Source organism: Musa acuminata, chromosome BXJ2-6 (genome assembly GCF_036884655.1).
Source record: "Musa acuminata AAA Group cultivar baxijiao chromosome BXJ2-6, Cavendish_Baxijiao_AAA, whole genome shotgun sequence".
Classification (NCBI taxonomy): Eukaryota; Viridiplantae; Streptophyta; class Magnoliopsida; order Zingiberales; family Musaceae; genus Musa; species Musa acuminata.
Window position 1 is genome coordinate 4,694,159 of NC_088343.1, and position 12,234 is coordinate 4,706,392.

The following is a 12,234-nucleotide window of genomic DNA, read 5'->3' on the forward strand; positions in this document are numbered from 1 at the left end:
TTAGTATTGATGTTGATCCCCCTCCTAGTGTTGGCTAGGTGGTGGGTTTTTATACCTGCACACAGGGTTGGTTATACCTGGTTCGTTAATGACCATTGACCCTTAAGCAGTTATCCCATATCTTCCATATGAATATCGATTGACCTGCATGAATCGATGTCGAGCGACGTCATCCTAACCTTTCCGAGGCAACTTCGTACTAGATGGCACCGTCCCGAACTTTCCAGGAGCAACTCTGTATCGTGCAGCATACCTAGCATGGCCTTGTACAGCACTAGATGATGGTCATGTCATCTAACTCCGAGTCGCATCGACGTGGTCCGCCACATCGACTTTGAAGCTCTATATCGATACTAGTTTAGAGTTTGTATTTTTATTTTCATAAATATATTTGAAATAAAGATTAATATATAATATTTTTAATAACATAAATATAAATTTTATAAAGAATTAAATGAATAAAAGTAAAATAATATTAGATTTGAGATATAGATTAATCCATAATAAAGAAACTCAAATAGACAAGATCTTTTGAGTCATAGATTTTATTTTTTTAAAAAAAAATCTTTTAAACTCCAAACGATCTGATTAGTGAACTAAACCGGTTGGAATTTTAGTTCAAGTTTCATAACAACAGTCTAAATCTATACATATGATTTAGATGCCATGTAGATTATAGAATATGTGATTTGTGTGATGATATTATACTATACATTTGAAACTTAGTTTGATGTATTATTTCAACTCATGTTTACTTTTTATTGGTTTGAGTATATGGATTGTGGATGTGCGTTGGAGTTCGAACACCGTCGCCCTTCAAACATATCCCGCTGTGTCTCGTTCTCCTCCTCCTTCCTCTCCCCTCTCGTTCCATTTTCTAGGGCTTTCCCTAGGGGAAATCCCAAATTCTTGTTTGATTTAATCCGCATCTCCCCCTCGATTCTGTCGCGGAATCTCCTACTCCTGCTCCAGTGACATGATGCGATCTTGCGACCTTTCATGAAGCAGCAGCAGGTTCTTGGATCGATCCCGCGCGCCGCTGCCGGTAACTCTCGTCTCCATGGCGCCGCCGCTGAGGATCTCGATCGTCCGCGACGAGGAGACCGCCGCCGACGACACGCCAACGGCCAAGAAGACGCTCAGGGCCGAGTCCAGAGTCCCGCTCGCCAGGTGGGAGGCGGCTGCCGCGGCCGCTGTGTTCTTGATCTTCGCCGTTGGATTGTTCTGTATCTTCCTCACCATGCCCGAGGCCGAGTACGATAAGATCCTCAGGGTGCCGCGCAACCTCTCCGACCTCCGCGTCCTCAAGTGAGCTCCTTTCTTTCTTTAGCTTTACTTCCATGGTGGATCTGCTTGAAATTGGCTTTCTTCTTGCAGAAAAGCATAAATTGATACCTTTTCTTTTGTGAAATTCGCGTCCTGAGATATTATTTATCTTACGGTTGTGCTTCCCTAATTCAATACTTTTAGATTTGTGTGATCTTTTCGTCTAGTAGTTAGTCAGATGCATCCAGATAGGTCACACACCGATATACATATGAACATTTCGATCAGCATAATGCCGATTAACAATCACTGCAAAAGTATGATATAGGTTTTCAAATGTAACCTTTAGAACCTTGGGGCTGTTTAGATGTGCTGATGCTACTAAAATTTGATTGTCATCAAATAAGAAAACCACAAATGTATATATATGATACTTCACATCTAGAACACCTCCACTCTAGGTAGTGGAGAACACCCTGTTTATATTCTTTGCCTTTGGGCATGTATTGTATTGATTTTCCTTTTCTAAAAGGCAGCTTTTGAAAAGCTTCTTTTGGAATTGATTTGTGGAAGTACTAGCATACCGTGAATATGCTTTGTTATGAACAGTTTGTTTCTAAAATTGCTTTTTGGCCAAATGTTTTTGTGAAGCAAAGTCTTGACAAGCAATGGCATCATCGGAGGAGATGGTGGTGGTGGCAACAATAGCAATCATCGTAGTAATGCTTTGTAATGGTGCAAATGTTGTTAATAGTGTTGGTGGCCAATGGAAGTGGTGACATTGGTGGTGGTGGTGGTGGTGGGGGTAGGGAGGTGGTTGTAATTGATGGTGGTAGTGGTGGTGATTACAATAGCGATGCATGTCGAGGTCGAGAGTAATTGTGTCAGAATTCCTTTTAGAAGAAGTCAGAAACAGGTCATGACCTTTTCTTAAACATTTTTTTTCTTTTATCTTTTTTTAAAAAAATCCTTTCAGAAAATGTGAGCAAATTCCCAAATTTTACAATAGCAACTTCTTAGTTTTAGAAATTAAATCTGCCAAAATTTTAGAAAAGCAACTTCTTTGATTTAAAAGTTAAAAAGTTGCAAAAAATTATTTTAACAAGCACAGACATTTTTTCTGTTCTTTTCCATCTTTTCGCCCTTTCTCTAACTTAGCCTTTTGCTATTTTTCTTTGGCGAGGCTGAGATATTGCATTATCATATTCTAGTTGGACACTTGTTAAAGATATCATTATATATCTTAATTATCACCTTAGATGAACATGAAAAGTGAGACATCCTGGTTCATATGTGCTTATCAACTTATTTCCTGCTCATAACACTATGGCATGAGGATTCTAGATAGTTTGTGAAAAATTATTTTCTTCTATCTGGTTTCTTGCCTTCTTTTATCTTTGTTTCAGATTTTAAACCAATATCTATGCATCTCAATCAATTTATGTGTTCGATCGTTTGTAATACATGTTTGTAGGAAAATTCTTTCGATCTTTCTTGTGTGGTGATTATGTTTCTTGTAAAAGCATGTGAAGCAGCCATGATTGAGTTATGGATGTGGTGTTGACAATAAAATAGTCAACTGTCTTTCCATTAGGAGGGACTTCTAACTCAGAAGGCTCAAACTAAATTAATAATGAGCGGTACCCTTACTTCACAATATGTAATACTATGTAGATTGGGATATCAGAGCATTGAGCTAGTAATCAGTTTAGAGGATTTTTTTTTTGAATGAATGAATGGGGTTTGTATTGATATGACACTATATATTTTGCTCTCTATTTTAATAAGTGATGCAATATATTTCAATTTAAGATTGGTATTGTAGAGGTTTGGTTTAGAAGCACATTTGGTCCATTTATCGTGGTATAAAAGATATCTCTATTAGATTTCATTGGATGGTCATATTTTGAGGCTAGGGAATGTTTTGGAGGATGTTTAGCTGGTGACTTTGAATTATAAGTTGTTTATTTGCCAGAGCCATTGTATGATTTTTTTTTTAAACTTTGAAGATTCTTATTTTTGTTCAGAAACATAGTCCACTGAAGAATTAAGATGTTCTTTCGTAAGCTGAAGTTTTATTTTGTTAGCTTCATATGATTCATGGTTTTTTTTTTTTTTTTTTTTTGCATATCTATCATTGATGGCTGGAACCAGTTGATTTGTTGTTATGTTATCGTGCTTGGTGGTTCATTTTAAGAAGCAGCCATGAACACCCCTCAATATCTGTACTCTGTACAACCTTTTTCATTCTCCAACTGTAGTTCCATTGTACTATTCATTCAGACTGATGAACTTGTGGTACTATTATGTGAATAACTGTGGTAAACCTTTTTTTAAATGAACTCTTTGGATTTTCTATTCCAGATTTACCAGTACCGGCATCCTATTCCAAGTTAAACAGAAATTCGTTTCGGATTTACTTATAATCTTCTGTCGATGTGGTTCTTTATATTCACTAAGAAATAGTGGCCATATCTTTGTTGTAATAATATAATGTTGGATCATATTTGCATAGGATTTAACTCATAGTAGTATTCAAGTATAAGTAAAATAATTGGAAAGGGCTTGTTGAAGGGCATTTTTGTCCGTGGCCATAACTATGTTATAATAACTTAATGTTGCATCATATTTGCATAGGAATTAGATCATAGTAGTCTTCAAGGAATTAGATCATATCATCATAGTCGTATTCAAGTATAAGCAAATTGTGGCCATAACTTTGTTGTAATAACTTAGTGTTGCATCATATTTTGCATAGGAATTATATAGTAGTAGTATTCAAGTATAAGCAAAATAATTGGAAAGGGCATGTTGAAGGGCATTTTTGTTCATGGCTAGTCTAAGATAATTATCTGGTGGTGTATGATAAACAAGGTATCTTTGTGTTGATTTTGTCAAATGATTTCCTGACTTCCTTCTATCTTCTATTGAATGACAACCTATCAATTCACAACTTATTCTGTTCTTAATGTCAACTTTGGCTTAATGCTTAAGTAGCAAACTTCCCATTGTGAACTTTCTTTTCTTTTTCCGTACTAGTTGTATCTCCTTACAATTTGATTTGGAATAATATCCAATACAACTGATCTATCTGTATGTAATATAGAAATTATGCTTGCAGTAAAAAAATGACATAATGCGCAGCTTCTTTACTTCTTGTACTTGGTTAGCATAGTATTAAGTTTTTCTTTTCCTGTTATTATCTTATGCAGAGATAATTTGGCTGTTTATGCCAGAGATTACCAAGCCAAATTTGTATTAGGATATTGTTCAATCTACATCTTTATGCAGACATTCATGATACCTGGTACCATATTCTTGTCATTACTGGCTGGAGCTCTTTTTGGGGTCATAAAAGGTGTTATTCTGGTTGTTTTCTCTGCAACTTCTGGTGCTTCATCCTGCTATTTCCTTTCCAAGTTAATTGGCAGGCCTTTGGTCAGCTGGATGTGGCCTGAAAAGTTGAGATTTTTCCAATCAGAGGTACTGACAGAGTTCCTTGTGTGATAATTTGCCTTTTATTTTCTGGGCTGCCTCTGTTTATATTTTTTTTCTAGAGACCTTTTCAGGCTTATGGCTTTCTTCTTTACATACTCCAATCAATTGATTAACAATTTGCTCATCTCAGAATCTGTTCTTTTCTGGATGCAGATAGCAAAACGCAGAGAAAGGCTGCTAAATTACATGCTCTTTTTGAGGATAACCCCGTCTTTACCTAACACATTCATAAATCTGGCATCTCCAATTGTTGATGTTCCTTTTTGCATTTTCTTTCTTGCAACGTTGGTTGGTCTTGTTCCAGCATCTTACATAACTGTCAGAGTAAGTTTCTTTTTTATCTGCTAGAATCTACTTATTTTGAACTGTCATTTCGTTTTATTCATTTTCGAATATCCTCTTGATATCATTCATTTCCACTCTAGTTTGCTTGGCTGTGTAGCCAGCTAAGATGTTTCTATATGTGGCACTAAATTGCTGTTGCATTTTTGCCCTATAATTCACTGGTGATGGATGTGTATTGAGATTAAAAGTTTTATTCAAACTTGCTAGTATGTTACATTTGAGCAACAATAGTGATCTTTTTCACCGTATTTAAAAGGTTGACCTATATGGGGTTAGCTCGTAGGTTTGTTGATCATTTCACTCTTGCAAATTGACATTTAAGTTAAGCCTTTGCAGACACTGGCTGAACAGGCTGACCCTGCAACATGGCCCAGCTCTTTCAGCCGGGGCCTATGAGGTGCCTACCCCTCTATTGCCTGCATTAGGTTCAATTCCATTTATAAAATTTACAGATTTTGAGGACCATCAATTTAGAAAAAGATCAACCCAGTGCATGAGGTTTTTGAGGGTCATCATTTCTATGCTTTATAATTTGGTGCCATCTGTTGCTGTGATTTACCAACATCTAAAGTGATTTGGGTTTCTTTTTTTTTTTTTACTATTGTATCTATCTCCTCTTTATGAATGCTGAGTTTCTTACTCTTGTTATGATGGCACGCATGTCACATCTGTGTTGTCCAAAATGCATTAAGATGAGAACTTGCAAGATCCGTAGACCCGTAGAATGTACGACTTGTAATAGATCTACCACCATCCTTGGTAGTTCGTACTATTGTTTAGATTAGCTTCACTTGAACTTGAACATTCAGCATATAATTCATTGACTAGGCTCTGGTGAATTATCTGAAAACATCTTGTTCTCTATTGGCATTTCTGGGTTGGTTGGTTGTTTGTTTGTTGATCTCTTTTAATCAACTCGAATTGGCCTTTAGCCAACTTTTATCATCATTGTTCATATGTTTTCCTATATAATACTGGGACTAACCAGACTCTACTGCTTTGTACCTGAAGGCTGGTCTGGCTCTCGGGGACTTGAAGTCTGTTAGGGATCTCTATGACTTCAAGACATTGGCGGTCCTGTTCCTTATTGGATTCGTCTTCATATTTCCAACAATCCTAAAGAGAAAGAGAACATATGAATGAGGCAGCTTGCTTGGCGTTGACTTTTTTGCTTTCTGTGACGAATTATTGTTCTCAGTCACCGGAACATTAGAAAAAGTAAGGTATAACCCTCAATTTTTTTATGTTTTCTTTGGCCACGAATCAAAGTGTTTAACTTTCTATTATTGGTGATACGAAGTTTCTGCTTTTGTTGTCGTAGAGATTGGACTTTTCTCTTGTTGTCGTTGCTATTGGTGATACAATGTACGGTTCTCATCTGTCTCGGTTCCCACAGGAAACAGGACTCCTCACTAGTCTGCTTCCCTAAGTTCCATGACGTCAGCTTAAGGATGCGATCGTCGCTTGAGTGAGAGAGGATTGGAGACGGCGGGGCCAACGGAGTTGCTAGCGTTGTGGGTTCCAATTGGATTGGAGACGGTCCTCAAATAAAATGTAGGGAAAAAACATGACGTATATAATTGTTTTTTATGTCATTCTATGTTTCGTTAGGTTTTGATATGCAAAACATTATTTTTGTTTTCATAAATAGTCATGAAGCTTTAAAACAGGCATTATGACAATAGCAATGAAGCATCACTGTATCATTATTACTCTTTTAACCTCATTATATCATCAGGTCCATATGGCCGGCCCATCACAACAAGCTCGGCGGCCCATATTCCTCCTCGTAACTCGCATGTCCTCTGCTAACTCGACAGCGTACATTTCTACATTACATATAGAAGTATGTTAATTCTTAGGATACGAAGACATGCAATGATTAATTAGTACTGCAAAGCTTAATTGACGTGCAATGGCACCTCCAATGGCAGGCATATAGAAAGAAAGGTCATGGAGACGGACGAAAGAAGAAAAGAAAGCAGGTAGGATCAGACGGCGGGTGCTGTGCGTCATTGCCCGGTCGGTATCAATCCATTTCGTATGTCGTCGGCAAATCATTCAACGTACTGATGGAATTATGGCTGGGCCGTCTTACTTGACAGCCTAATGGGCCTCCGTTTAGGCCCAATATTACCTTTTCACTAAGCGGCCGAGCCCATCTCTCTCCTGTCGTCCGTTACAAGTAATTCCCCGTTCCTCTTGACGCAACTATTCGTTCGCCGCTTCTTCGACCCTGCTGCTCTTCACGCCGTGGAAGAAATGGCCGATCGCGATCCTTCCACCACTTGCCCTCCCCCCTCCTCCGCCTCCATCTCGTCGCCGCCCACGTTCTGCTGCGCCTGCGGCGCCCCGACCGCCGCCCTGTCGTCCCCTCCGGCGTGGTCCGACTCCTCGCCCCCGCCGGTCTACCGCCCCATCCGGGCCCCCGCAATCAACGCCCCCTCCGCCACCGCCTCCATCGTCCTCTCCCCCGTCCCCCAACCCCTCCCCGTACCCCCTGCCGAGCCCCCCTTCCGGTTCGAGGTCCCGTCCAAGCGCATCTCCTCCCCCGACGACATCCGCCGCTTCCACGCCTCCGCGGCTGGCCGCCACTTCCTTGGCTTCATCGCCGCTCTCTCCCACTCCGTCCGCGGCCGCAAGCTCTCCGATCCCGTCCCCTCGCCCCTCCCCGCTACCCTCTCAGGCCTCCTCTCCATCCTCCAAACCCTCGCCCGCTGGATCGACGAGATCCCCCCTCTCCCCCACACCGCCCGCTACGGCAACCCCGCCTACCGATCCTGGCACGCCCGCCTTTCCGACGAGGGCCGCGGCTTAGTCCTGTCCCTCCTCCCCTCCGACGAACTCCACCCCGCTGTCGACGAGCTCCTTCCCTACCTCCTCGACTCCTTCGGCAACGCCTACCGCATCGACTACGGGACCGGCCACGAGACCAACTTCGCCGCCTTCCTCTACTGCCTCGCTCGCCTTGGGCTCATCAAAGAAGAGGACTATCCGGCCCTCGTCCTTGGGGCGTTCGCAGCCTACCTCGACCTCATGCGGAGGCTGCAGACCGCCTACTGCCTCGAGCCGGCGGGGTCGCACGGGGTGTGGGGACTCGACGATTACCACTTCCTTCCTTTCATCTTTGGATCCGCTCAGCTGATTGATCACAAGTACATGAAGCCGAAGTCGATCCACAACCAGGACATCCTCGATAACTTCTCCAATGAGTATATGTACTTGGCATGCGTTGCCTTCGTGAAGAAGGTGAAGAAGGGGGTGTTTGCGGAGCACTCGCCCATGCTTGATGATATCAGTGGTGTGCCGACGTGGAGCAAGGTGAACAGCGGCATGCTGAAGATGTACAAGGTTGAGGTGCTCGAGAAGGTGCCCATCATGCAGCATTTCCTCTTCGGGTCGCTCATCAAATGGTATGTTCATATAAATCGCTCTCATTTGGTTCATGAACTTTGGTTTGGTTTGGTTTACTTGGGTGTCCGATCTGCATTTCTCTATTATCATATCAACAATGTGTTGTTTCATGTTCTACATTCTGATTAGTGGTTAGAGTTGCCTTCTCTAAGTAATATAACAGAAAAGAAAATAATATGTTGAGTACAGATGTTTTTATGAAAGGAAAGGTTAAAAGGAGGAAAATATATTGGAAAGACCATAAGACAAAAAGCTAAATGCTCCCTCACTTGGAGAAAGAATGGTCCAAAGTGACATACTATGCAATTAGTTTAGAATTCCTGAGTAAGTTATCATGTATTACAGAAACAAAAGCATGAAGAAGGAAATATAATAGATGTTCATGGTAATTTCATCAAAGAAATTTATCGATAAGCTGATGTATAACTTTGGTACTTCATAATTGGTTTTACAATGTTTCATGATGTTCAATTTTCTAGCATGGTTCGGCTGTCAGGAGTTCTAAATGCAATTTTTTTTTCATCCTGAAATTGTTGTTGCATCGTGCGAGATAGACACATGTGTCACCTGTTACAGTTTTGTCCTGCCTAGACTTGTCAAACTTGCAGTGGCGGTAACTGATGTTTTGAATATAAAGTAGTTCTGCTAGAATTCTGATAACGATTCTTTTACTAATTTCTTCAACAATATACTAAATCTTAACTCAATTTGCGAGGGTACTTAGTTCTTGCTTCTGCTTCCCTCTATGCTATGTATTGGGAATCAACATGGTGCAGCTATTGCACGATCGGTAGCCCTAACGTTGCTTTGACATGCGTTTAAATATTATTTGAAGATTTCTTGCAGGTATATGAGTGTTAGTAAAAATTTATTGGAAACTTCACTAGAAAAAAAGGAAGCTGCACAAGAACTAAGAATAAGAAATGTTCACATTCATAGTTCTGATTAAGAAAAAAATACAAGAAAACCATTAGACGAGCTTAATCGATTATGATTATTGATCAGTGGTGAGATGAGAATCAGAGGGAAGTCCTGAAAGAACTTCATTAGGAACCATAAGAGGTGTTCTTACTGTTTTTAGTTTGATTAAGTGGCATTGCCCTAAACATAGTTAAATGGAAGGAAAAGAAATTCCATGTGATAATTGATACACTATTTCTCGTTATTGAAGTATTAGGTCAATAATTAGTATGTGAACCTTATTTTTGTACTTGTCCCTATGTCGATATATTAGCAGCAGTTGATTACCAGATCTGCAACTTTGTTGCATAGGGTTATGCTGCTGGCTTGTGCTATCCGTTATCATTTACTTCCTAAATGTATATCTGCTGATAATTATTCTCTTATTGGAATAGCATAGATGGTTTTGTGATTGGAACCAACAGAACATCTTCTAGTACCCAAAAAAAAATTCCTTGATCTGATATTACTGTTCATAAAGTATGTTTATGATCTATACATGAAATACTTTAAAATCCTTTGTGAAATTCCTGCTTGAAAGATTAGTTATATCACTTCTAGGATTAGTTTAACCAAAAATAAGAGAAATGCAGGATTAGTTTTCTGCATTGCATATCAAAGTTTAAAGCATATTCATCCAACTCATGAAAGACATGAAAAAGTAACCCAGCACAATCTAGATTGTTGGGAGCCTATGGTTTCCATGCTATTGGTTCTCGATTATTTTATATTTGTTTTCTTGGTTATGTGATAATCCAATATGTTAACAGATATAGATATAGTTTCATGTCTTTGAGCAATGTACCATCATAACTCTTGATCCCTGATGCATTTTATTCATCTGCCAACTTTTCAGGGAGTGAAGGCAGGCAGCTTCATCATCAGGCTTTTATATCATATCCTCTATGGATTCTTCAGGCATCCAGTGAAAATTCAAGATCATCATCTACTTGCCCTATGCTTTCATATGACTGGTTTTGCATCAAACTGAACAACAAATGAACTCGACTTCTTTGATCTCCTCACAGGTTTTGTTTCCTCCCCTATGTAAATACAAGGATATATTCATAAATGTCCAACTCAACCTTGGCCTATCTTGTCTACTGCTTCAGCGTTGATGATTCCGGCTTTCTTATATTCTCTTGCAGCTTTTTTGGAATCAAAATAAGATTTCAGGGCTTTCTTCTTCTTTCAGTGAATGTTACCAACAGATTTAAATGTTCATATTCCCTCCCAGTCGGTAGATATGCTTAAATCATGTCAGGCTCGAAGAAGCATCACTGATCTGAAACCCAATTGATTCAATTTGATCCATTGATTTTAATTGAAAAAATAAAATACTTTCCTAAGATTCTAAGATTTATTTATGTTTTATTTTTATATAATTTATTGATTAAAAATCATCGATACCAATTCGGCATCGCCCGATGCCGAAACCATCGACTTGATTCAACTCCGATTTCGAATCGAAACTGACTCTGATTTGAAGCTCACTGTGGTCACGAAGGCTTTTGTTTCTTATCCAGCTTGACAGGAAGAAGTCTCACCTGCGAGCGCTGACGGTGAGGATAGATAGTGTTAGAAGTCAATTCATTTTTCTCATGACAACTTCTACGAAATGCCAACTCAATTCGCTAAATTAGTAACCTTCTTAGCTCGCAAAGTACAGTGAGCAAAAATATAAAGAGTGTGGTATTTGACTGCCGCAATCTTTGACCCCACGTCATGGCTTAATGAGGGTCGTCAAGCTAAACCCACACTGTGTTATTCTATTCCATCAATCAGAAACAGCAGTCTGCAGTGACTAAAAAACCCTTTTCAAAGATATATGTCACTGCAGAATTCAAAACCTTCAAATTCGATATGGTCTCAGCACTCAATTACCATTTCCAGTACTGCATAAGAGGGTTAATTACATTTTCTCTTATGTTTAACTATATTTAATATTCCAATCTCTACACTTTAAAATTTTATATTAACATCCCTATAGTTACAAAAATAAAATATTTATATTCATTTACCCTAATAATATCGATTTTATTAATAGAAACACGAAAATAAAGAGTAAAAGATAATTTTAACACACTAGTTGTTGATCGGTAGTGGCTAACATCATAGCCGTTAAGAATCATGGGAGGAAGAGAGTAACGACGAGATGTGAGTGTCGCTATGCATCTACATCAACGTCGATGCAATTGTAGAGCGATCCTTTTATCGCTTTGCGATTGCATCAGTGTCGACACAATTACTGAACGACAAAAGAGACACTCGACATTTGCATCTACGACTCTTTTGTCGCTCGACAACTACATCGACACCGAGCGATGTCGCTCGACAACTACGCCGATGTTGACACAGATATATAACAACCTTAATATCTCGTTATCGTTTTTCTCATCCACAACAACTATCAACGACTGTAAGTGACATCATTGTCCACCACCGACCAAAATATTAAAATTATCTTTTTATTTTCGTTGATAAAACCGACAGCATTATAATAAATTGATTTAGATTTTTTACTTTTGTGTCTATAGTGATGCTAATATGATTTTTTAAAATGTAAGGACCAAGATGCTAATGATACTGCAAAAGATAATACGTAATTAACCCATTATAAAATTCACACCATGAAAAATAAAGCCATGCGGAACTAAATCGATGGGAAAATAAGCTAAGGTGAAGCTAGTCATTTCCAACACTCATCTAAGAGCTCAGTTTTGATACATTAAACTGATAACTACGAGAATT

At 39.2% G+C, this 12,234-nt stretch overlaps 2 protein-coding genes across 3 annotated transcripts; both read left to right on the forward strand.

Moving 5' to 3' along the window:
- The first annotated feature begins 776 nt into the window (after positions 1-776).
- Positions 777-6,874, forward strand: LOC135614340 (uncharacterized membrane protein At4g09580-like). 2 transcript variants are annotated; one of them, XM_065111608.1, is made up of 5 exons: positions 777-1,308; positions 4,479-4,749; positions 4,918-5,088; positions 6,121-6,327; positions 6,506-6,874. In XM_065111608.1, exons 1-4 carry the CDS (start codon positions 1,061-1,063, stop codon positions 6,250-6,252), a joined length of 822 nt encoding a protein of 273 aa, XP_064967680.1. In that variant the 5' UTR covers positions 777-1,060; the 3' UTR covers positions 6,253-6,327; positions 6,506-6,874. The 2 variants fall into 2 exon arrangements, with proteins under 2 accessions (XP_064967680.1, XP_064967679.1); XM_065111607.1 differs by having other exon boundaries at positions 778-1,308; positions 6,121-6,332.
- A 440-nt stretch (positions 6,875-7,314) lies between these two features.
- Positions 7,315-10,577, forward strand: LOC103986923 (uncharacterized). The gene is made up of 2 exons (XM_009405072.3): positions 7,315-8,522; positions 10,340-10,577. The coding sequence occupies exons 1-2, from the start codon at positions 7,372-7,374 to the stop codon at positions 10,344-10,346; spliced, it is 1,158 nt and encodes a 385-aa protein (XP_009403347.2). The 5' UTR covers positions 7,315-7,371; the 3' UTR covers positions 10,347-10,577.
- Positions 10,578-12,234: the final 1,657 nt, after the last annotated feature.